This window comes from Euleptes europaea, chromosome 5 (genome assembly GCF_029931775.1).
Source record: "Euleptes europaea isolate rEulEur1 chromosome 5, rEulEur1.hap1, whole genome shotgun sequence".
Lineage (NCBI taxonomy): Eukaryota > Metazoa > Chordata > Lepidosauria > Squamata > Sphaerodactylidae > Euleptes > Euleptes europaea.
Window position 1 is genome coordinate 49456692 of NC_079316.1, and position 25338 is coordinate 49482029.

The 25338-nt window shown below is 42.9% G+C and overlaps 1 protein-coding gene across 1 annotated transcript in view; it reads left to right on the top strand.

Annotated features, from left to right (window-relative positions):
• INPP5D (inositol polyphosphate-5-phosphatase D) overlaps window positions 1-12557 on the top strand; it is a 77828-nt gene extending 65271 nt beyond the window's left edge. The window contains 7 exon segments of the mRNA XM_056849701.1: window positions 2494-2581; window positions 3225-3374; window positions 6688-6784; window positions 6972-7099; window positions 8322-8580; window positions 9568-10126; window positions 12491-12557. Of these exon segments, the coding sequence (XP_056705679.1) occupies window positions 2494-2581; window positions 3225-3374; window positions 6688-6784; window positions 6972-7099; window positions 8322-8580; window positions 9568-10126; window positions 12491-12532 (1323 nt within the window). The 3' untranslated portion in view covers window positions 12533-12557.
• Window positions 12558-25338: the final 12781 nt, after the last annotated feature.

Below are 25338 nucleotides of genomic sequence, written 5' to 3' on the forward strand. Positions count from 1 at the left end.
GGCCTCCCTTCCCCCTGTCCCTCCCTCTGACTCCTGCCCTCCTTTCCCTCCCTTCCCTTCTTTCCCTATTTTCCTACTCATTCCTTTTTCCTGGGCCTTCTCCATCTCCACTGCCATTGCCTACCAGTCTTCGGACCAGCCTCCTTGGGGAGGCATTATCTATGGGATTTTTTAGGTGCCATCTTTGTTAATTGGTTATGGTTTTAAAGTTGTGTTCAATGTTTTAATGTTGATGTATTTTTATGAATTTTTGTATGCATCCTGTTGGAAGCTTCTCTGAGCCTGGTGCTGGGGAGGGCGGGGTATAAATTAAATAAATAAATCTTACAACAGTCTTTGGTATACCTATGGATTTATTAAAATATTATGTGACCACAGAAATTAAATTGACAGCATTGCTGCCTAAAAAGACTTCTGATAAATCTGGATATTTGCAACTTAGACCCATATAATGGTTTTAGATTTTGGATAAAATGCTTCTTTCAAATGTTATGTAAATTTAAAACAGAGATAAATCCCCTTCCCTTTCAGAGGTACTCTTTTGTGTATTTCAGTCTGTAGACTAAAACTTTCTTGAAAAGCAATCTTTGATAGCTATCTACTCTGTTGTGTCTTGTCTGCATATATCTCCACTGTTTTTTCTACTTGAAATTACTTTATATAATTGTATCTAGATCTTCCTTTTGCCCCTGTTGCTTCCAATTTCCCATCTATTTCTTCTTCGACAAGTCTCCATTTTCCTAGCATGCATCCTATCAAAGTTGATTGCCTTTTTTAAAAAACACTTTGTGCCTTTTTTAAAAAACACTTTGTCTCATTCCACATCTTTCTCCAACTAAGGTAATATTCTCCCATTCATTTTCTTTTATATCCAGCTCATTTTACAAGTTGTGCTTCGACATCCCATTTTAGATGCTTCCAGTTTCTGATTTTTCATCTCACCTGGGATCCAAGTTGGATATCCATTCGAAGCTATACTTCCATATATATTGCCATCCTAAGCTCTTCTAAGGGTTACATTCCTTCTGCTAACTCTTCCTTCAAGGCAGAAAGACTTTCTCCAATGGAGAATTACTTTTTCTGATGGAGAAAGGCTTCCTCTGATAGATAAAAGTCTTCATTTGTTGAAGTAAGTCTCTCTCATTGTTGGAGGAAGACTTGATAGAAGGGAGTCACAGGATCCAGATAACCTGAAGGGAGTCACAGGATCCAACCCTCTGTCTGTTGAAGTCAATGGGCTTAGAGGTCTGTATCTCTACTTAGGCTGGTACTGCTTTGCTGATAATAACTTGTTGGTGGTCTCCGGCCCGAGGAGTGTGCGGCTGTCCTCGACTAGGGCCAGGGCCTTTTTGGCCCTGGCTCCAGCCTGGTGGAATGTTCTGCCTAGTAACATCAGGGCCCTGCAGGACCTGAAAGAATTCTGCAGGGCCTGTAAGACACAGCTATTCCACCAGACCTACAGTTGAGGGCAGCTGCAGGGGAGATCAGTGCTGGCCTCCCGACTCCCCACCCCACCCCTTTTTTAGTCTATGATCAACTTATTGGGGTGGATAGCTGACCCAGTTTTGAGCAGTGTTGTTCTGTGGTTAGCATCATTTGCTACAGTGGGCACTTTATATATGCAGCCACCATCTTTTTAAAATTAAGGAATGGTTTTATGGTTTCATAGTTTTTATTGTTATATTGTAAAATTTTAATGTTGTAACCCGCCCTAAACCCGGCCTGGCCGGGGGAGGGCAGTCTAGAAGTATGAAAAATAAATAAGTAAGTAAGTAAACAAATAAATAAATAATAAAGTGCACTGCTCTAGAAACAGCCATGACTATGTGTGCTGCTTGTGTTTATGCAACAGCAGAATGGGGGAGGGAACTGTCATAAGATAATGAAATGCTACAGTGGCAATGCTAGTTACCTGTTGTGGTTGCTGCTGCTGCCACCAAAAATCACCCAAGTACTGCTTCTGATGTTCATTAGTTTTTGCTCTCATAAGTGCAGCTCTGGCTCATTCCATATCATTAATGTCAGAAAGAATTGTACCCCTGCTGCCTTGCAAAGGCAGATAAAAATAAGTTTGCTCAGATCCTGGATTTTCATCTTACCTTTGACTGAGGGCCACTTTATACTTTTTAAAGGCATACACTTAAGATTTCTCTGCACAGCTAAAAATACAATGTGAAAATGTATATCCAACAGGTATAGATCTGGCTGCAGTTCCCCGTCAATGGTAAGACCAGTTTTCAGTCCTTCTGTCATACTTCTGAGTGCAAGTCACTGAACAAAAATTACAACCTCAGAAGTCAGCTTTGAAAGGGCCCTTAGGCTAAAATTGTACATACTTTCCCAGGAATAAATTACTGGAATACAATAGGCCTCTCTCCTATGTAAATACTTACTATCCTACTTTAACATAAACACATTCACAAGAAAAAGGTACTGCTTGTGAATAATACATTTGCTCTAGCTTTACTGAACAATTTGGGCTTTTCCTTGCAGCTGACTCCAATTATTTCAGACCCAGAGTATCTACTGGACCAACACATTCTGATCAGCATTAAGTCATCAGATAGCGATGAATCGTACGGTAAGCCCTTATTCCAAAGGCATGTGCATGAGTCAACTTCTACTTACAGTTAAATCACTGAAGAGTGTGGGGGAGAATGACAGCAGAAAGATTGAATGACAGCTTTGGTGTTATCTTTTCTGCTCTAAAAATGCATTTCAGCACGTGTTGTAAGAGGTGACTATGTACTCATGAGGGGCTATGACTTATTGTACTAGGTGCTTTTCCCTGTACGTTTATCTACCCCCTCCCTCCCCCTCAAAGCTAAACAAATGCATTCTGCAGGGATTGGTACCCTTCTCTATAATTTGTTCAGACTTGTCAATACTTCCTCATCTACAGGCCATAGAGAAATTCACTGTAATGTTTTTGCCAGGTCCACTGCATTGTAGACCCAACAGGTGTACCCCCTCTTGGAAGTTCTCTTGTGCAACAATCATTGATCCTACTGGATCAGAACAAATGTCCATCTGCACCAGGGGCCAGCCAGATGCTTCTTGGAAACTGACAAACAGGGGGAACTATTCAGAAATACACAAAAGTTGAAACTGACAATTGTTTCCAGCCCTTTTGCAGGGTGCTTTAGTCCTTTTTGCTCTGGGAGACAAGAGCAATGTGTTGCCGGCTTCAGTTGATCAGAATCCATTCCCTCCTTGTTTCCTAGGAGAAGGTTGCATTGCCCTTCAGAGTGGAGCTACAGAATCTCCAGTCCCTATCCAAACTATGCTAACACACCATGGGGAGAAGACTGGTATCTTCCAAGGAGAATTCAAGCTACAGACTTCCCAAGGCAAACAGAGAGAGAAACTCTACGGTAAGGCAATGGCTGCAACACAGTCTGCTTCTTGGTCAGGAAAGGTCTAGCATGAAAAAGAGCTTGTTTGTTTTCCTAGCAGCATTCTGGGCTAAATCCAGTCAAAAGTGATGATGCAGGAGAGTGCTCTGAGTGCTAGCTTGAAAAATTGGCTTCAGTTCCATTACAGAGTCCTTGTATGATCCTAAGCGAAGGACTAGTGTTTGTTGTTCACCCAAGACATCACCTTCAGGCCAGGTATGCCCCCCCATCCCAAAGTAAACTGGCAGAGGGAGAAAGTGGTCAACAGGAAATGGGAGAGATGACAGCTGGCACCTCCTGAAGACAGGGTGGTGTAAGCAAGGGATATGGGGCTGAGGAGAAGGTATGCAGAATGCTGGAAGGTCTGGATATTCCCTATGTGAATACCCTTTAGCCTCAGTGTCACATCTGGGACATGTCAGTAAGTCTTGTGGGTTGTCATGTTGACCCAGGCCTGATTTTGTAGCTCTGAACAGCTCAGAGGGAGGAGAATGTAGTCTCCTGAAGCAAAATCTTGGCTTCCTTGGGCTTAGTTGCAATTGGCACTTGTCACTGTTCAGAGGTGCCTCATCCATCAGTGCTGTGCATTTGGGATTTTCCACACTGGGTTTTTGATGCAGCATGGCTTCTTAACTGCATAGGGCTTTCTACTCCCTATAAGCCAGTGTCTTTTGCTGGTCTCTTCCAGTTTTTCTTCACATTAAGAAGGTGTAGGGGATGGGCTCAGAGGGGCTTCCACCCTCCACCCATTCCTTTTCCCTGAGCAGAAACAGCCTCAGTGAGGAATTATTTGCATAACTTTGGAGTTACGCTTGGAGGATTCTGAGCACAAACAGCCCCAAAGTTATACAGATAATTTCCACTGGAGCTGTTTCAGCTCATGGCGGGAGCCCTCTCCCCCCATGCCAATGTCCTGAGTCAAATTGACTCCTGCAGGCTTTAAATACGACGTCCCCTGCAGCTGCTGTGTGACTGAGGTGAGTCAGGTCCTGAGAATCCAGACCCAACTTGTTAAACGCATATAGTGTACTTTGTCCCTCAGAGAAGCGGGAGGGACAGACACAGTAGCCCCCAGACCCCTCCAGCAGTCTTCTGTGTTTGCCTAGAAACCAAAGGCGGCATGTCTATCTATTTAGTCTTTTCTAGCACATACTCAGGAAAAGACAAGCAGCTACGCCCATGCATATCAAGAAGCAGCTGTGTATCCTAGCCTCATCTCTCCTGAGCCAGGAACAGGAATGAGAGGTGGTGGGAATACCTGAGTGCGCGTGTTGCCCCATGTGTGATTCGTCAGGCACAGTAACAGAGAGTGAATATAGCTAAATGAAAGGGATGCTCAGTATACAAATTATTGAGGGCAGCTGGTAGTCATTCCAGCCCTGAAGCCCCCACCTTTAAAGTGAGGGTAATTTCATGCATTATAAAATTCAGAGAAGTAGCTGTGTTAGGTGGTTGCAGCCAAAATAAACAGGAGTCTAGTGGCACCTTAAAGTCTAACTAGAGTTTACTCCAGCATTTGCTTTCATGGTCATTCGACCAAGTGGGCTCTAGTCCACCAAAAAAACATATGTTGGAATAAAATCCTGTTCTTCATTAAGGCGCCACAAGGCCCCTGTTTATCCACATATTATATTTGCTCTGCTCAGAGATCATCTCCATGTAGGAAATGATGGCTATGTCTGTCAAGATAATGTATAAGAGTAGCATGAGTGTTGTTATTTACTAATCTGTTTAATTATTGCATACATGGCTGAAAAACGACTTATCCCTTCATACATAATGAGACACACATATATATATGAGAGAGAGAGGTGTTTTCCCTACATTTAGATGATCTTTTTATAAGGAATAGTTAATGCATGAACAAGACTTAACTATTTTGAAGGTCACAAAGGACTCTGATACTAGCGAGGATAAGTGTTTTTAATAAGAACATCTAATGGTGGCTTCTGTACTCAGAAAGTATTTCCCCCTTTGACTGTCTGAAACTTAGAAGAGATGCATAGAAACCAGTTATAACTTCCCCTTCCTGCTTCAAAGCTCATGAACAGATAGAGAGAGCCCTCTACCTGAGACTGTCAGTAATATAAACTTCAGCTGAATTTATTTCCACTTGTATCATTATAAAGCTGGGAGGCAGCTTTTTCTTTTTTCCCAATCAGATCTGTTGAAAATGAGCAATTAAGAGTGCACACAGCAGGCTACCATAAGAAGAGCCCTGCTGGATCAAAGTATTGGTCCACCTATTCCAGCATCCTGTCTCACACAGTGGCCAGCCGCTTACACCAGAGGGCCAACAAGAGGGCATAGAGGCCAAGGTGTTGCCTCCTGGCACTGGTTCTGAGGTTTACTGCCTCTGAATGTGGAGGCTCACTTTAGTCACCATCACTAGTAGCCACTGATAGACCTGTGCTCCGTGAAACAATAACAAATGCTGTCGTCACAGTTTCTCTGCATATTGAAAACATTCCAAATATGATTAAAGAGAAAATAATGTTATTCAGTAATCATTCCTGAAGGAATAATATTATGTTCTGTTTATTCTGGACAAGGACATCCCTCTATGTCTTCCTAACAGAAAGGTTGTGGGGCGTCCTCAAGGGCCTGCTGATATTTATCTATATTGAATTTTCAATCTGTATCAGAGATGCAAAGATGGAAAAAAATCTGCCAGATGCTGAGGAGAGCCATTTCAGACACTCACTAATGGGCCAAACCCTGGGCCGGGCCAGGCCTGGACTGCTCCAGTCAGACTCCTTCTGTGGTCAATGAGAGATCAGCATGGTGGGCAGCAACTCTGGCTTCATTTTGTTTCCCTTCCCTTCCCTTCCTAGCTGAGGTGGCAGCTCTGCCCTCAAAGAGGTGCAGCAGGTGTCACTGCTGAAAGGTGAGGAAGAGCCCTGCCCTAGTCCAGGCCTCACTGCACCTCACTTCAGGCACCCCTGGCCCCAGTTGTGTCATATGTAACATTGGGGAGTTAACGATCCCAGTGCTGCAGGGATGGATTTGGCTCATGAGTGTGGTGCAGGGGGAGGAGGGGGCTCAACCTTTCCTCTCATACCATGGGGGGCCCAGTTTGCTCCAACGTGGGTCTTCATGTGTACTGACTACAGCATCACAGTGCTAGATCTTGAGTATCACATACAATTGCTTCATCGATGGCTGATGTTCATAAATAGTGTTGAAATGAGGAGACGTAGCACAGCTTTTAAGAAATGTTTAACCATAAACTGATAAACCTGGACCATAATCCAAAGCTCTCTCTCTCTCTCGTGTATATTTTTTGCTTCAGATTTTGTGAAGATTGAGCGAGATGAGTCTGCTGGACAGAAACTAGTGAGAGGCACGTGCAGTATAGACTATGGCAAAGAGTGGGACCCCACAAATAGGTAGGTCGGAAAGCAGCTGATTTCATGCAAAAGTGATTGATGTGTTGATTGGTGGCATGCCTTTGGGCAGGTCTGCATCTTAGAGGTAGAAGGAACTGGAGAATAAAGATCTGGGAAAGTTGCTTCTAAAGAAATAGATGTTTCTAAATAAATAAATAAAACTTACTAACTTTCTCTTCACTTCAAGGGGCTCTTCTTCGAACAGGAGATCTAGTCAGCTGGTAGCCAAAGAAGCAGCTGCTCTTGCTCGCTGTCGAGGAACTGTAACAGCATCTTTGGATGACGGCAAAGAAGACCTCTCGCGGTAACCTCATGGTTTTACCTTCATAAGCTTTATGTGGGCACTGAACACTTCTTTCAGGCTGGACCAAGACTCTCAAAGTACATTAGATCTATCTGGATGCACTCACCCTACCATTCCTGCTAGGGTTTCTATGTGCCCACTAATGGCAAGCAATCTCCTGGCGATTCTTGTCTCTGCCCGCCGACACTCAGATATTCAGCAGGCGAAAGCAGGCTGGCCAAAAGAGGGGAGGAGTGATCAGTGTCCATGGCCACTTGTCTTTAAACTAAGTTTCCTGAGGCACATGTTGCCATTGCACTTTTAAGATCCCTTTCATTAAAGAATATTGCTGGTACCAGGAAGGAACATGATTTAAAGTCTAACATGGAGGATACATTCATGAAGGATAACATGGTCTCCTTTCCCCTCTTTTCCTGGTATAGTAGTGTGGCCTGTAGGAAATAACACAAATTAGAATACCATGTGATTCCAAAATTGCCCTTTTGGGTCTTTTGCCAAAAAGTTACAGACAAAATTTAAATGACGAATTAAAAATTTACTCATAGCAGCAAGACTACTGATGGCACAGTCTTGGAAACAGGGTAATTCAGAGACTTGGATTCATAAAATTGGTTTATCATGCTAATAGAAAAAAATTATTACCTCTAGAAATATGTGGGAATGGACAGTGTTTGCTCAACAAAAATGATCAAAAGCTATATATGTGATATAAAGGAACAAGATTATACCTAATAAGAATGTTAGAGGAGCAATTTTACATTGTACATAAGTGTTGTAATGATTAACAGTGCAATCCTATGGTGAGTTACTCCAGTCTAAGCCCATTGAAGTCAATGGGTTTAAACTGGAATAACTCCCCATAGGATTGCAATGTTAGCGTGATTAGCATTGATCTACCTTACAAGGCCATTGTAAAGAATATTATGATAACATTTGAAGGACTTTGACATTTGGAAGTGCTATACAAATGCTAAATATTATTTTTACCTTCTGGTTTATCCTTATTTAGTTTTCTCCTATCCCTCTCTTTCTAATGGTTGATGGTACCCATCTAGTGCAATCACATTCAAAACGATGGCAGAGCCACCAGTCAATCTTGTGTGAAAGGGTACTGGTCTCTCACCACTGAATCAGCAGCTGGCAAAAGTGGCAGGCTGCCTGCTTTCTCTTGTTGTCTAGGATTCCAATGTATTTCTCTCCACATTACCACTTTCCACCTCTGCAGTACAACAGCCACAGATATCAGCAATTCAAACTCTTTATGGATGGCTGCTGCCTCTCAGCAATTCTCTGCAACAGGTCAGCTTAAACAGATCCCATCACCTGACCAGTCACCTGGCCTCTGGAATTATGACCCACAAACCAAAGATACCACTTCTCTGATGGAACTGGAGTCTCCCACCATGCCTTCCAACCTATCACCCCAGTCGCTGAGACCACCTGCTCAGGCCGTAACTCATCGAAATCCAGGACCCAGGCATCAGGACCAAGTGTGAGTTTTCTCTAGTCTCCTCCCATTTCACCTGGAACTATAGGTGCTGGCAGTACTTTCAGTTGCCCTTCAACTGCAGCGCCTGATCCTATTAAACCAGATGCCCCCTTGCACCACTGTCGTACTGGTTCAAAGCAGAAGGTCAAGGGAAAACCAGGGACAGGGAGGGCCCTGCTTCCCCAGCCTCCCTGAAGCCACCTGGCTATGGCTTGCCTTACACAATAGCCCCACACTCTCTGCAAGGTAGCTGCTCCCCTGCCTGTCTGTTAGCGTTCTCTGGCAGAATCTGACAGATCCACTTCGGCTTCTCTGTGTCACACATCTACATCCCCCTCGTACAGCTAAACATGCAGCCGGGCTCAACAGAGAGCTGGCATACACAGAGCCCAGTCCTTTTGCACCTGAGTGATCTGGGGATGACACAGGATCTCTTAAAATATTGATTTTATTTGGGAAACAGAGGAAGAAGAGAGGTTGCATGTAACTACTTGTGTGGGAAAAAGAGAGAATGGAGAAGGATTTCAGACACCCGGGGAGATTCAAAACAGGGTCAAAATAAAACAGTAAGCTAATGCAACCTGACTAAACTGGTCCCCTCACTTAATGGCTTACAGTTCTTCATAGATCTCGAGATACGTTGGTCTAACTTGGGCCTAAAAGGTTGGGTGAAATAAAATCAAATGAAACAATGAAATATATTTATTACAAAGCACACACGCATGTATATATTAAAAACAAGGGCACCTTTAGCCCTTATGGCAGCAAATACAGAAGGGATTTCATTTATTTCTACCTGCTTAATGATGGACAACTGGTTTTAACATCATTGTTGTTGTGGCTGTGTATGTAGCCATCTGTTCCTTTTTTAAAAAAATCAGTATTCTCATCTGCTTTCATCACAGCTTCTGGATATCATCCCCACCCTTTACAAATTTCTTTAATCTGGTTTTGCTCCACCTTTAGTTGCTGTCCCTTTAACCATTGCAGATATGCTGAGGTAAGGAAAAGCATGTTAGAACCCTTGCTACCAGAAGAAATGTACCCCAAACCAGAGATGATTGACAACCCACTGTATGATTATGCAAAATCCAAGGACAAACTGGTGTCTAAGAGAGAGCAGGAATTGATCAAGGCTCCACGAAAAGAACTCCCATCTGCCCCTGATCAGAGCTTTACCAAACCACAGGAGGTGGACAGCAGCAAAGCCTCTAACAAGCAACAATCCTCCCCTTCTTTCCTAGTCCCCACACCCCGGTTTCGTTCTTACACTTGTTCTGCCCAGTCAGAGGAAAAGACTGCCTTGAATGAAAAGACTCAGAGCAAGCAGAAGCCCTATGCCAATGTAGATGCTCTGGTGTCAATGAAGAAACCTGTCAAACTCTCACGGTCTGAAGTCGGGCACAGCAAACCACCTCTTCCATCCAAGAGCCAAATGGTGCTTGACATGCAGAATCCCAAGGGCCGAGATTATCGTGAGAGTTCAGAATTGCCACACCTCAGAAAACACCAAAATGAAGATGGGACTGGCAGTGGAATGGTGGTGCCGGTAGGTTACTCAATTTCATTTTAATGTTGGGCAGAATAAGTCATATGCTTTTATACCCACTTGGGGCACCCAAGGTGGTTAACAATCAAAGGTCATAAAAGCCATTTACCTCAATGTAATGCTAAAATAATCCATTCCTAAAAGCAATTAGACCATCCTAGCGATGTATTAAGAGTTTGAAAATGTTATAAAAAAACAGCGCTTTAAAAGGGTTTTTGGATGCCACGGCTAAAAATGGTTGGAAGACTCCTTCATAGCTAAAGGGGCCAAACAAAGTGCAAATAGTATTTTTATAACCGTTTCAAACTCTTAATACATTGGTGGGAATACACAGAAAGTGCAAACAGTATTTTTTATAACATTTTCAAACACTTAATACATCGCTGGGAATACATAATGCGGTAACCCCCATATCATACAACAGTAAAGCTATCATCAGTTGAAACATACAGTTACTCAAAAAACGAATCAAAGGTTTTCCAGAATAAAAACGTTTCTAAACTCCTATGGAAGGCCTAGGGGAAGGAGTTCCATGGTCTGCTGAAAAGACTGTCTTGATCATGGGTTCCTGCTAATTTAAGGTCATATGTAGGTTCCCATAGAGAGGCCCTGGCCAATGACCTCTGGAGAGGTCAAAATGATGGAGCCCAAACCATTTCTGGTGCACCTTGAATTGGAGCAGGTATAGGGTTGGCAACCTCCAGGTAGGGGCCTGGAGATCTCCTGGAATTTCCACTAATCCCCGGATGACCGAAATAGTTCCCCTAGGTAAAATGGCTGCTTCAGATGGTGGACTCTATGGCATTCTATCCTGCTGATGTCCCTCCCTTCCCAAACTCCCAAGGCTCCACCCCAAATCTCCAAGAATTTCCCAACTTGGAATTGGCAACCCTACGGCCCAGGAAACAGACTGGAAGTCAGGAGATCTCCAGTTACTACCTGGAAGCTGGCAACCCTAATTTGTTTATTATAAGCTAGAGGAGGCTTGCCTGTTGAGTGCGTTCTCAGCTGGTGCTGTATTTAGTGCCATCTAATGTTTTAGATGATGTTTTTAGATTGTTGAGATTTGTATAGTTGTAAAGAATTTTTAGATATTTGTGATTTATGTTGATTTAATGTTGTTACTTGCCCTGAGCCCAGCTTTGGCCGGGAAGGGCAGGTTATAAATTGAATACATACATACATACATACATACATACATACATACATACATACATACATACATACATACATGAAGTTTTCATCTCACCTCACCATATTAGGAGTTTGCCTTATAAATTTGTTTTACAGAGGTCTATGGACCCATAAAAAATACACATCAACTGAAGAAGCATTGTTGGCGAAACGTGCACAAATCCGGAGGTGGCGTTTTGTGTGATGAAATTTTCCTATTGAATTGGACACTTTACATGATGGAATTTCCCATTTGATTTGGAATTGGAATTCTCCTAATGAACTTGGATTCTTTTGCAATTCGCTTTGGATTTATTTCCATTACTTGGACTTTTGACCTTATGGATTTTTACTTTTGAGAACATTACCTGGACTCACATTCAATTATAGGTCTAATTAGACCTAGGTATTTGTTCCCTTATTTGTTTGCAGTGTTTCTGGTGAAGTAACCGATTTTTTCATTCTTGTATGAGTTGAATGATTGATGATATTTGGTGATGCAACCCATGTATTTCCTTTTTATGTGAATTTAGTGAGTGTTCCATGCTTATCGTTCTAATAGTGGAATTATATTATTTAGTATTTCAGAGCTGGTGCTGTTTATTGTCTTAACCACCTGGAGGTTGGCAGCCCTAATGGCAGAGTATGGCTTCGAACCTGGCTTTCCCAGATCCTAGCCCTACACGCTAACCGTTATACCACAGTGGCTCTTTTAGAGGGCCAAACTAGATGTGACGGTGTCCTCGTGGCTGCCATAAGGACACCTCCACCACTTTAAAGTGATTTTAAAATGCCAGGAGTGTGTGATCATGATCAGGCCTGCAGCACGGCTCTCTTTTCATCATCCCCCCACCATTTTAAGTGCCAAAACAGCCACGGGGGGGGGGGGGGACGGAGCTGGCTGTTTATGTATGTGTGCCAAAACAGCCATGGGGGGTGGGGAGCTGGCTGTTTTGGCACTTGATAAGGCATGGGGGTGAGGAGAAGAGCACCTCAGCTTGCCACGTAAAATTTTAAAATCACTTTAAAATGGTGGTGGCATCCCTGTGCTGGCCACGAAGACGCCATCGCCTCTCGTTTGGCCCTAAAATAGCTTAAGATGTGCACTGCTTGCCACTGAACTCCTATAATATTTATCTTGCAAAACAGCTTAAAAGTGGGTGCGATTTTTATTTTGTTTTGTCTTTGCAGCCAATACGAACATCAAAGATGAGATCCGTTGAAGAGTCCTGAAAGGAATCAGACATTTCCCAGAGTCAATGTTATTTCCTGGCGTGGCCTGGTACACAAAGCACTGGTTTTTTAACATGTAAAAGAGAGACTCTCACTATATCTGAACACATCTTTTGAGATACTAAGCTATTTTGGACCAGCAGTCATCAGGTTACCATTAGACTTTTACGTTACAACTTTGGCAATTCTTCTGAGATCAAGGAGATTTGTCTTATGAAAGGTACAGAAATGGGAATGCGAAAGATAATAGTTCAGGGACGTCCAAAGACTGCTCTGGACACACGAGTTGTCTTTGTAGGATACCACATTTTCAGACTTGAGCGAGAGAACAAACTGCTCAGCAGCGACCATCTAGACAGTGGCAAAGCCTACTCCATTACATTTTTCCTTACTGACAAAGAGAGCGAGGAAGAGCAAAGAACACCAGCACTTTGATCCTGCACAGTCTTGTAATTCCAATGGGAGTGGGACAGGAGGAGTATGGATTTTCTGCAGGTATAAAAACATGTCCATTGGGCCACAGGTATATTGATTACCATTGCCACTAGTGCATTGCCCAACTACTTCTACATTTCCTTGAATGGTAGCATGAATCAGAATGAAAGGGGTCCCACTTAGGTACAGATAAGGCTAGTGGTCTCAGTGATCTGGTCTACCCTCCTGTATTTACTTATTGATTCAAGAAAACGTGGAGGTTTGTTTACATGGCAACAACCACTAAATGTTAGCCATTTCAGCCTTTTCAAAAGGCAATCCCTCTGTCAATCAGAAAGTCCTTTTGATTGGTTAGTAGCAAGATTCATGCTAGCTTTATTCACATCAGCTATACTGTTACATTTGTCTTTATTTTTATTTCCTTGTGCAACTGTTAGATACAGCTTTGCCATAAAATCATGTAGTTTATATCATCTTTGCTGCTTTTCCATGTTTGTTGTGAAAATTAAAATGGTAATAATTCCTTATCAAAACTATGAGTGCATCATAATGGCAAGGGTACGAAAACACACCTCTCCATGGCAACAGCAAAGTGTGGGAATGAGCAGGAATGGCATCCATTTTGTCCAATATAAAAGTGGAAAAACTGGGAACCAGACAAGTTGTGCACCAGTTGTGCAAGATGTTGGCTACATCCAAACATCTAGGATTCTCTATTTGGCATTAATTGATGCTGCAAATGTGGAAGCATGCACACTGGCTATGCAGCCTCCATATGGGAGTTTTCTGCATACTTTCTTTCATCAGCTGCCATTTCCCTGCATCTTTCCCTTCTGTACCACCTGAGGACTTTAAAAAAAGATTAGTAGTTGCTATAGTGCCGAAGTGTTATAGTACTATTGCAATTATCACTTACTTTTTAAAAGTCTGGAAAAGCCCTCCATTGGCACAGTGGGGGGAAAGGAAGCCATGGCCTTCAGTTTGCAAGACCTGAGCAAGTCTGTTAATGATAGGATGTTTTGGAGGTCATTAATTCAGAGGATCACCATACGTTGGAAGTGACTTGATGGCACATATCAACAACAGCCACTTGTTAACAGAAGAAGAATTCTGCCAATATGGGTGGGACTTCTGAAAATGTGCACCTTCCTGTCCAGATAAGAGTGTTAATGTGCTTGACCTGTGCATTTTCCAAAAAGATTGGAGAAAAGCAGATTTGGAAACAGCAGACCAAGGATGGGGAATGGATGACTGGAGCATGACTAAAGCATGGAATAGTGTGGGTGTCCTAGGGTTGCCAAGTCCCTCTTCACCACCAGCGGGAGGTTTTTGGGGTGGAGCCTGAGGAGGGTGGGGTTTGGGGAGGTGAGGGACTTCAGTGCCATAGAGTCCAATTGCCAAAGCGGCCATTTTCTCCAGGTGAACTGATCTCTATTAGTTGTAATAGGAAGAGATCTCCAGCTAGTACCTGGAGGTTGGCAACCCTACTTCTTAACCACAAAACACTTCGTGAATTTCAGAGGAATGGCATACCAGAAATGTACAGGAGCACTATAAAAGAAAAAAAGGACATGTAGATGATTGCTAGAGATACATAACATGTATTTTTGTGGCATAGCCTGCATGGTTGGGGTCTCCAACAGATAGCTCGTGAGCTACCAGGAGCTTACTGGATGCTGTAAATTGGCTTGTGCATCCCCTAGGAGACTCAGGAAAAGATCATGAAAATCCTTAATTTATAGGAGTTGTGCTGCTGCTTTTCTCAGTCCATGGCCTGTTTCTAGGACAGACAAAAACATTGTCTCCTCCATACCAAAGACCTCCACCTCCTCTAAGTGTTGATTATTATATGTCTCTTTAGGCCTCATGATTGTACCAACTTCCTAGTGCAACAAGACCCTTCCAGAGGGGTAGGACTAGAAGTTTGCTTGGTACCCATGGAGCTAGGCAAGTTATGTGGTTTGTTTTCATGTGATGTTGGGGCTGGTTCTAAGTGATATGAGGTCAGCCCAGGAGAAATCTTTGTTGAGGCAGGAATTTCTTTGTTGCTGTGCTCATGTGAGCTGTTCAGAAACTCTTCTCTTACACTCATTAGCTCCCCCCTTCACACTGGCCAATACACACCTTAATACAATAAATGCACTCTTTTCTTTTCATACTCTGTCAACTTGTACAACTTACAAAAAGAAGGAACCAAGCAAATTAACTCTATAGAGCTCGGGAGCAATGGAATTCCTGATATTTGGGGGAACTTTAGAGACCCCACAACTTGCAAAATGTCAGCTCTAAATTCAGGAGGACACTAAAAAGAACAACTGCTTCCCCCAGAAACCATTATCATAGGAATCATATAGGCTTGCCAAACTCCAGGTGGTATGGTAAACCAAAATTAGCATGCTGCAAATAGTTAGTAAACCAAAAAACAGCAACAACTGCAAGTAACAAAAACTGCTTCTTTATGCTACCAAAGGCATATAAGAATACAACCGATCTATGGTACAGACACAAAAATTGTCCACAATCAAACATTTGGCCACAATGAAAAGAGAAGTCCTAGAACATTGCTAGGCGCATTCATTTCTTTCTTTTCTTTTCCAAGAGGTAAGGAGTGATGGAACAATCCAACAGAAGCCCGGTTTCCTTTCTGTTTCGGCTTAAAAAACAGCCTTCCTCAGGGGCCACTAAATAAACAAAATAAGTAACATGCAGTATATCGGCATAAAAATGAACATCGCCATATATTAACATAGGACCGCAAAATAATAGCATAATAACAATTACAAAATACTTACACGCTAGCTGTAAATTACAATGCTTCCGCGTTGGCAAAAACGCCATGTTAAAACTCCAGGTGGTGGCTGGATATCTTCTGGAATGACAAGTGGTCTCTAGGTGACGGAGTTCCCCTGCAGAAAATGGCTGCTTTGAAGGTGGACTGTAGGGCTCCACCCTAGGTTGCCAACTCCAGGTTGGGAAATTCCTGGAGATTTGGGGGGTGGAGTTTGAGGAGGGTGGTGTTTGGACAGGAGATGCACCTCAGTGGGGTATAATTAGGATTGCCAACCTCCAGGTTATACCCTGCAGAGGTGCCTCCCTTCCCCAAACCTGCCCTCCCCAGGTTCTACCCCCAGATCTCCAGAAATTTCCCATCCAGGAATGGGCAACCCTAGCTAAGACAAAAGCCTGGGTAGCTGCTACCTGGAAGGGCCCATTATTAAACAGTTTATTTGCAACCAATTTTCAACTCCTACTGAACTCAAAGTGCAGATATGGCTGTAAAACCACATCACAGAGAAAATGGGAGCCCAGTTCTCCTGTGGCAAGAAGCATGTCAGTTGCAGAACTGGCAAAACAAATCTGACTGGCCTGCATTCTGGAGGACTGACCTGGGAATTAGAGATCTCTGACCTGGGAAAGAGATCTCTGTGGGGGAGGAAAGAGCCATGCTTTCTTACCCCTCCCTCCCCCAGTACCATCATATTCTGCATGTTACAGACTGGAGCTGAAACCTTCAAGCACTCCTGACAGCTGGATCTCCATGGAAATTAGCACACTGAAAGAACATAGCTATTTTAGGAACTGGGCTAAAGTTGGGGAATGTATCTGTAGGAAACAAGCTGTTTATGAGCTCTCACAGTAATATTGCAGGGAAATGGCTAGAATAAATGGGCTGTGTGGCACAAGTAGCATGTTTGAGCCTTGGAGGAATGCCCCCTCTCACTCAAATATGACCTTTGGGTCTGAAAGAGGCAGCCATGATGTGCTCTACATTGGGGCGCTTTTGTTTTATTCAAGGGGATCTAATGCCAATTGGGGGGGAAGAAACCAAATGAGTAATTATGATCTATAATCTTTATTTCATATGGAAAAACAGGATTTCTAACCATTGTTTTTCCTCTTCAGAGCATTAAAAAACAATAGAGCTAAGCCCTTCACTTAATGGATATTACCTCTAATGCCAACACATGTTTCTCAGGAGGTCTGTGACTGATCTCCAGGGTGTTTTTAAACTGAAGTGCAGTTCTTGAATCTGCCAGTTTGTTTGGAGTACAATGTTGTGTGTGTACTCCCATATCATTTCCCCACACACCTGCTCCCATCTGCTGTTTACCCCATGGAAGAAATAGAGGTTCCTAGATTTTTCTCGCACAGGTAGGGTTGCCAACCTCCAGGTAGGCAACCCTAGTGATTTCCTGGAATTACAAGTGATCTTTAGCCAACAGAAAAAAAGGCTGCTTTGGAGGCAGACTCTATTGGATTATACCTCACGGAGGCCCATCCCCTCCCCAAACCCTGCCCTCTCCAGGCTCCACCCTCAAATCTCCAGGAATTTCCCAATACAGAGTTGGCAACCCTACTGACAGGGCAAACCACACATGGGGGGTATGCGCAATTTTGAGCAGGGAAACAGTACAGGGGGAAATGTTAAACACTCAATCGTTCCTGCTGCTCTGAGCAAATTAATACCCTCCTCACCCACATAAAGCAGCTGCATTTCAGTTTTTTAAATAAGAGGAGCCAAGGAAAGGGGGAGTATAAATATTTTACTTAATAAATAAATAAGTAGGGAGATCAGAGCTGGATCTCTTGCACAGTATTTGGTTTGGGCCTGTGTTACCTTATAACCTTGGTCATCTAATATGGTGGCCAGGTCCCTCCTGGCCACTGGTGGGGGATGGGGGTAGGGTTACCAGATCCAGATTGGGAAACTCCTGGTAATTTAGGGATGGAGCCTGGGGAGGACAGGGACTTCAGTGGGGTGCAATGCCAGAGTCCACCCTCCAGAATATCAATTTTCTCAAGGGGAACTGAACTTTGTAGTCTGGAGATGAGCTGTAATTCCAGGAGATTCAGTAGGATGTAATGCCATACAGTCCACCCTCCAAATCACCCATTTTCTCCAGGGGAACTGATTTCTGAAGTCTGGAGATAAACGGTAATTCCAGATTTTCAGGCCCCACCTTGAGGCTGGCAACCCTAACAGGATGTCATGGTAGGTGTGCAACACAATGTAATGTTGCTTCCACATTGATGGAGCATATTGATGCATCCCTGTCATGACAGCAGCAGCAGATGGCTGGGAGCAGCTGGGAATGGCACTGCCACACCCCATCTCTGTGACACTTCCTGCTGCCGCTGCTCCCTCACCTCTCCCTCTTTCCCTCCATTATATCTACTCAAAAACTCTGTTGTAACAGAATGTGGGAGGCACACAAGCTGTGCTCAGAATGAACATGGTAGTGAATCTGTGTGTCTGTTACGTGCCATCAAGTTGCTTCCGACTCATGGCAACCCTGTGAATCAATGTCCTTCAAAATGTCTTATCGCTAACAGCCTTGCTCAGGTCTTGCAAATGGAGACCCATGGCTTCCTTTATAGAGTCAATCCATCTCATGTTGGGTCTTCCTCTTTTCCTGCTGCCTTCAACTTTTCCTAGCATCATTGTCTTTTCCAGTGACTCTTGTCTTGTCATAATGTGACCAAAGTACAATAGCCTCAGTTTAGTCATTTTAGCTTCTAGGGTCAGTTCAGGCTTGATTTGATCTATAACCCACTGTTTTGGCAGTGGGTTTTTTTTTGGCAGTCGATGGTATACTCTCCTCCAACACCACATTTCAATGGAATCTACTTTCTTCCTATCAGCTTTCTTCATTGTACAGCTTTCACACCCATACATAGTAATAGGGAATACTATGGCATGAATTAACTTCATCTTGGTGGCCAGTGACACAACCTTACACTTAAGAATCTTTTCTAGCTCCTTCATGGCTGCCCTTCCCAGTCCCAATCCCGTTCTGTGAATGCTTCCATTTAAATTGGGGGCTTTCAAATTGACGTGTGGAAGCAGTCTAAGCTTAGAATTTATGGAAACTCCTTGTCCTGACCTGGAAAGCCCAGGTTAGCTTGTGAGATCGGGCTAAGCAGGGTTGGTCAGTATTTGGATGGGAGACCACCAAGGAAGTCCAGGATTGTCACACAATGGCAAACCACCTCTGGGATTCTCTGGCCTTGAAAACCATACGGGGTCACCATACGTTGACTGCGACTTGATGACATTTTATTGGCCTGTCAACATCCCCATCTTCCAACAATGAGCTGGATTCTGACTAGCATTTGTACTTGTGGAAACACTATTCAAGATTCAGGATTAGTTGCAATCAAGGCAACTGGGAAACACTTGTTAGGATCCAAGCTATTATTCTGAAAGAGATATTTTTGATTCCATACTTTTTAAAGGTTGGGCATTCCAGGGTACTCCTGAATCAGACATCAGAACTGATACAACAGCTTTAAAGCATGAGAATGGATTACAAGTTTAGGAACTTTAAATGAAGATATAAATGAATTTTTTCTGCCACGATCATTGATACAATGTCAGCTCAAAGTTGTAACATTCTGTTATTTAAATTACCCCTCTCTCTCTTGAAAATACCTGAAGCAATTTTGGGGACAGTGAGTGTAATATGTTTAAACAGGCATGATGGTGACCACATGCAATGCCAAATATATACGGCAACAAATTACACATGTGAAGAAATCAGAGATCTGCAGAAGGCTGTCCAAGTGGAGGCGGAGTATCCTTGTAACATTATTGTTAGAAAGTCCAATAAAATACCCAGTTTCTATTTCTAAGCCCCCAGGCAATTATTCAGATCTTGGAAGCTAAGCAGGGTTGGCCCTGGTTAGTATTTGGATGGAACACCTCCAAGGAATACCAGGGTTGTGAAGCGGAGGCAGGCAATGGCAAACCACCTCTGAACATCTCTTGCCTTGAAAACCCTATGGGGTCGCCATAAGTCGACTGTGACTTGATGGCAAAAACTCCAACAATTATTCATAATAATAGTTCAGTATAAAAAATTATTTACAGCTTTGTTCTTGCTTGCTTCTAAAGCAAATAAATATTCCATTAATAATATTGAGGAGCTTGACATGATTTAAAAAGAGTGTTGTTGTAGTGTTTGTTCAATACTACTAGATGGCAAGCATTATTGTTGTTGCATGCCATACATTCCTGTAATGGGTTGTGAGCTGAAGGAACAAATGGTAAGTATAGTACACCATGATAGATGGAGCAGAAAACAACAACAAAAGCCCCAAATCCACATGATTAGAATTGATTGAGAACATTTGGACTTTGCTATTTTTGCTCTGCCTCTTTTTCTTGCAAATTTTATTTACAATCCATGTCGGCTCCAGATTCAATAGACAGCACAACAAAAGCTGTGAGATAGACAATACAAGAATTCATTCACCCACACAGACTTATCTTCTGGCTTATGATGAAATATGCATGAATTTGCTCTTAATGATAAATGTGCTTTCTTTCCAAATTATGTCTAATTTTGTTTTTCAGCTGCTAACAGCATTAAAAAAGAGTTTTGCCCAACGTAACTTAATTAAAGCAGATCATACTTGAGTGCTTCAGCAGCATCTAATTAGGCAAGGAAACAATTTACATAATTCAAAGGGGTGCTTTAAAACTGTTTTTTTTTAAGATTCACTTAATTTTTGACTAGGTTGCATGTAAACAAGCATATGGAGAACACTAACAGGACTGTTGAAATATTTCTGTTGGTCGTAGGTTTTAATATACCAACAATTAGCTTAATCTCAGTCATTTTTAAAATAAGCATTCTCAATAAATACATTTGTCTCGTTAGGACTCAATATGGAATTAGAGTTCCATAGGCAATATACATAGAAAGTCAAAGCAAATTTGCAGCCTATTTACAGTCAATTGCTGGGCATGTAATCCTCATTGCACACTTGAGATGCGGATAACTTAAGTTGCCCAGGGTCAGACATTAGGGTTGCCAACCACCAGGTACTAGCTGGAAATCTCCTGCTATTACAACTGATCTCCAGCTGATAGAGATCAGTTCACCTGGAGAAAATGGCCTCTTTGGCAATTGGACTCTATGGCATTGAAGTCCCTCCCCTCCACAAACCCTGCCCTCCTCAGGCTCCGCCCAAAAAAATATCCCGCCGATGGTGAAGAAGGACCTGGCAACCCTATCAGACATAGAAGGGGGAGCAATGAACCTGGAGGGTCATCAGTTCTACGGAAAATGCAGCTTCTTATTTGTAAGGCGATATTTCGTTCCAAGTTATTTTCATCCATTTTTGTGTGCCTGCTATCTGCCTTTCTGCATTCAAATAATAAACTTCAATAAAAATGGAACAACTCCAGCAACAACTGTGGGAAAGTCTTGGGACTCTCTCTGCCCTCTTTCCAGTTCTAGCTCAGCCTCAGCCTTTGAGGAGCACACTTACTTTGAGGAGCACACATTTGGGAGATCCAGTGAGCAATCCGAAACTGGCAGCTAACAAACCATATCAAAATATTCTTTACAAGCCGTTGAAACCAACACACAAATAGAGCACTAAAACAAGTTAAAACCAAAGCTTAAAATAAATGCAAAAGATAAAAACAACATTGAGAGAAGGCCAAGAAAAACAAGTCTTCAGCCACTGGTGGAAGACAGCAACAGAAGGGGACAGGCAAATCTCCCTGGGGAGAGAGTTCTAGAGTTTTGGTACCACTACTGAGAAGGCCCTCTCCTGGGTTGCCACCCACTTAGTCTCACAAGGCAGCAGCAGCCGAAGCAGACCCTCTGAAAAAGACCTCAGTGGTCGGGTAGGTTCATAAGGGAGTAGGTGGCCCTTCAGGTAGGTTGGTGCCAAACCATATAGGACTTTAAATGTCAGCACCAGCACCCTGAATTGTGCCCAGAAAAAATTGGGAGCCAGTATAGGTGGAACAAGACTGGAGAGATATGGTTCCTATGATCCACTCCACTCAACATTCTGGCTGCAACATTCTGCACCAACTGAAATTTCCAAACACTTGTCAGCCCCATGTAGAGCTCACTGGTAAATGGTAATCTAATCTAGATGTAACAAGGGTATGAACCACGGGGTCCAGACCTTTTCTGCCCAGGAAAGGCCACAGCTGGCTAACCAGCTGAAGCTGGTAAAAGGCACTCCTGGCTACAGCTGCCCCCTGCTCATCCAGCAGGCAGCCTGGGTCCAAGAGCACACCCAGACTATGGAGCTGTCTTTCAAGGGGAGTGCAACACCATCCAGAATGGGTGACACCTTAAATCCTGGGTCAGTCAATGGGCTTAGAATGGCGTAACTCTGCTCAGGATGGCACTGAAAATCACAGGCCTCTCAGCATCTTATCTAGTTTAGACTTAAGAGTGTGGGCTTACATTTCTAGGGCGGGAACTCAACATGGCTGAAAGGACCGGAGGCCACAGTATTAAAACTTGAGTTTAAACACATATATAAACTGAACACATGTACACTAATCTATTAAACTGTTAAAAATCAAGAAAAACAAAAAACCCTGGAAATTTCTATACATGGTTATTAAATATTGTCGAAGGCTTTCACGGTCAGAGTTCATTGGTTCTTGTAGGTTATCCAGGCTGTGTGACTGTGGTCTTGGTATTTTCTTTCCTGACGTTTCGCCAGCATCTGTGGCAGGCATCTTCAGAGGAGTAACACTGAAGAGAGACACTGTCCTTCAGTGTTACTCCTCTGAAGATGCCTGCCACAGCTGCTGGCGAAACGTCAGGAAAGAAAATACCAAGACCACGGTCACACAGCCCAGATAACCCACAAGAACCAATGGTTATTAAATGTTCACCTAAGTAAGAAGCCTTTGGATTGCTTTTTGAGAGCATGCTTGGACCAAGGTGGGATTCACCCATCGCTCGATACTATGCTGTTATCATTTATTCTGTGTGAACAAGAAAATCCAGGAGATGAATAATTATATATCCCATGATGCGTAGATCCAATCCAAGATCCCCCTCATCCATCTCATTAGACAGGTGGGTTCAGGTAAGATTATCCCTTTTGAGTCCACTGTCTTAGAACCACTCTTGCAGGTCACCAACAACTGTTTTAGCATTTATTCATATTTAAGCTAAAGGTAACTGGGAGGAAAAATCAAAGTGACTGAAAAACTGCTCCAAAGTAGTACACGCTCTATGGTATACATACATCAGCTATTTATTGCACCAAACACCCATTAATCTGTCATGTACTTTGTGCTCTGCTGTGCAAGACAGTGACAAAGCTTTTGTTGTGCTCTTACCCAAGCAGCTATTTATACACTCTGAGTCATGCTTCTTGAAACAGCACTCTTTCGCCACCTATTAAAAATTGGAAGCATCATTAATTCCTACAAAAGATGCTGATTATTCTCACTGTTCTGCTTCTTGGAAAAAGGAAACAGATTAATTGTATCAGTAGGTATTACTCAGAGTTCCTAGGGAAATTCCAAAATCAATAGATACTTTTAATCTCTGATCTTCCACGTTGGACTGCAGCAACATTCCGGCTAGTTGTGTAAAGCTTTTAAAGCTGGCACACAACCAGATCAAGCTTCCTCAGTAACTGCTTCACTTAGACATTATCTAGATCTGAGAATATGACTATCTTTTGGAAACTTGTGTAAAACCTTGGTGTTTACACATGCATTTGGTGGTCAGGATTAAGCCGTTAGGAGACTTTTATTCTGCCTTCAATAAATAAGCGTTGCCTGTCCTTCTGAGCCAACGTATGAAGACAGAATGAAGACAGAACATAAGTCAAACATTTATTTGTAATTTCTTACCAAGGATGCAAAATTGCCTGACACTCTACACTCTCACTATTACAAATAATTTTCTATGCCCTGTAAAAACCCACCCTACACTGGCTTCTAAATAGGGAATTATTAGTTAACAAGTTTTTTTTAAATAAATCATCTCGTAATGTATGTATTTAGTGGGTTTCAATGCCACCTTTCCATTCATAGAATGCCCAAGGCAGCTTACAAGCTCTAGCTCAAAACTAGTTCAAGGTTCTTCTTAAGACAGTGCGGACAGGATAAAACACTCTCGGGAAAGCAGAATACAATGGTGATAGAGGAGACATGCAGACAAAAAAATAGAATTCACTTCCAAGCCTCGCAGATCAACCATGAGGAAAATCTGTTGTAAGTGATTCATGTGGAAACGGCCTTTGTCTCTGCATAGGATTGCACTGTTTGTTGCCTTGCTTATGAACAGGTACGGTTCAGGTTCAGTTTGACTCCTTGCATAAAATATAGTACAGATTTAAAAGCAAAACCATTAGTAAAGACAATTAAAACCCCAGGCACGGCGGTTAGATTTTTTTCAATGGCCTTTTGCAACAAGGATGTTTTCAAATGGTGCCAGAAATGCTATACCGATTATGCCAATCACATTTCTTGAGGGAAAGCTTTCCATTGTTTACAACTAGCATGAAGATACTGTACTTATGTACTTATGAACTAGCTGGGCCTGAAACATGTTCAGTAACAACTATTATCTTAATAGACAAAATCAAGGCACATAAGAACAACCAAAATAACACAGAGTAGACGTTTCTGCGTTCTCCAGAGTCTGGTGTAAAAAAAGGGGTGGGAATGCCGGTGATTTAGCCTGAAACACCTTTTCTCCCCCCCCCCCTTAAACACCCCCTTCCCAGCCCAATGAAGCCTTCTGGAGAACTCAAGTGTTTGCAACATTTCGAATGTTGGTTGGTCTCAGTAAAAGACTTTCATTTTGAGAATCTGTCTTGAACCAAAACGGCTATCTTAAACTCTGCCTTTAATAAGTATATGGAAAGAATAACATAGGATGTTTTGTACTAATATGCCGACATTTACATGCATATGTAACTAGAATCAACACGTACCAGGCTGCTTCAGAGATTTAACTTCTAGAAACCTGTAGGATGTCAGCTCTTGTAACACACACCAATAACATTTAGAAAAGGCATCTCCTCCCCCAAACCAGGGGCAGACTGGCCCTTTCCTTTACCAAGAGAAATCCTGGTGGGCTACTGCCCTGGAGGATCATCTGTCCCAGAACCTGAGGGCGAGGGAATGAGAAGTAACAGGGCAGCACACAGCTTTGCCCCACCTGCCCAGGAAGGAACAGGTCAGTCTAGGGAAGGAGTAGAGGAAGTGCAGCGCTCAGCTTCCCCCTGCACAGGCCTGGGTGCTGTAAAGCTAGTGAGGAGGAGCAAATTGGCTGCGTTCCTCAGCTATTCTCACCTCGGGCTGGTGGGACAAAACTTGAGCACTGCACCCCAGCTAGGAAGTGAAGTGCTTGCTGTATTATTTAGTAGCCAATGATAAATAACACAGTTGGTGGTTGGAAGATTAACGATCTGTTTATTGTGGCCAAAATAATGCAGTCGGGTGTGATTACCTCAGGACAAGCAGGGCAATTCACACTCCAGAACAAAGGATTGCCATGACATTTATAACCTCTGGTCAGGGGTGTTACAATATACGCAGTACACAGCCTAGGCCCACAAAGACCCAATGATGGACACCTTTG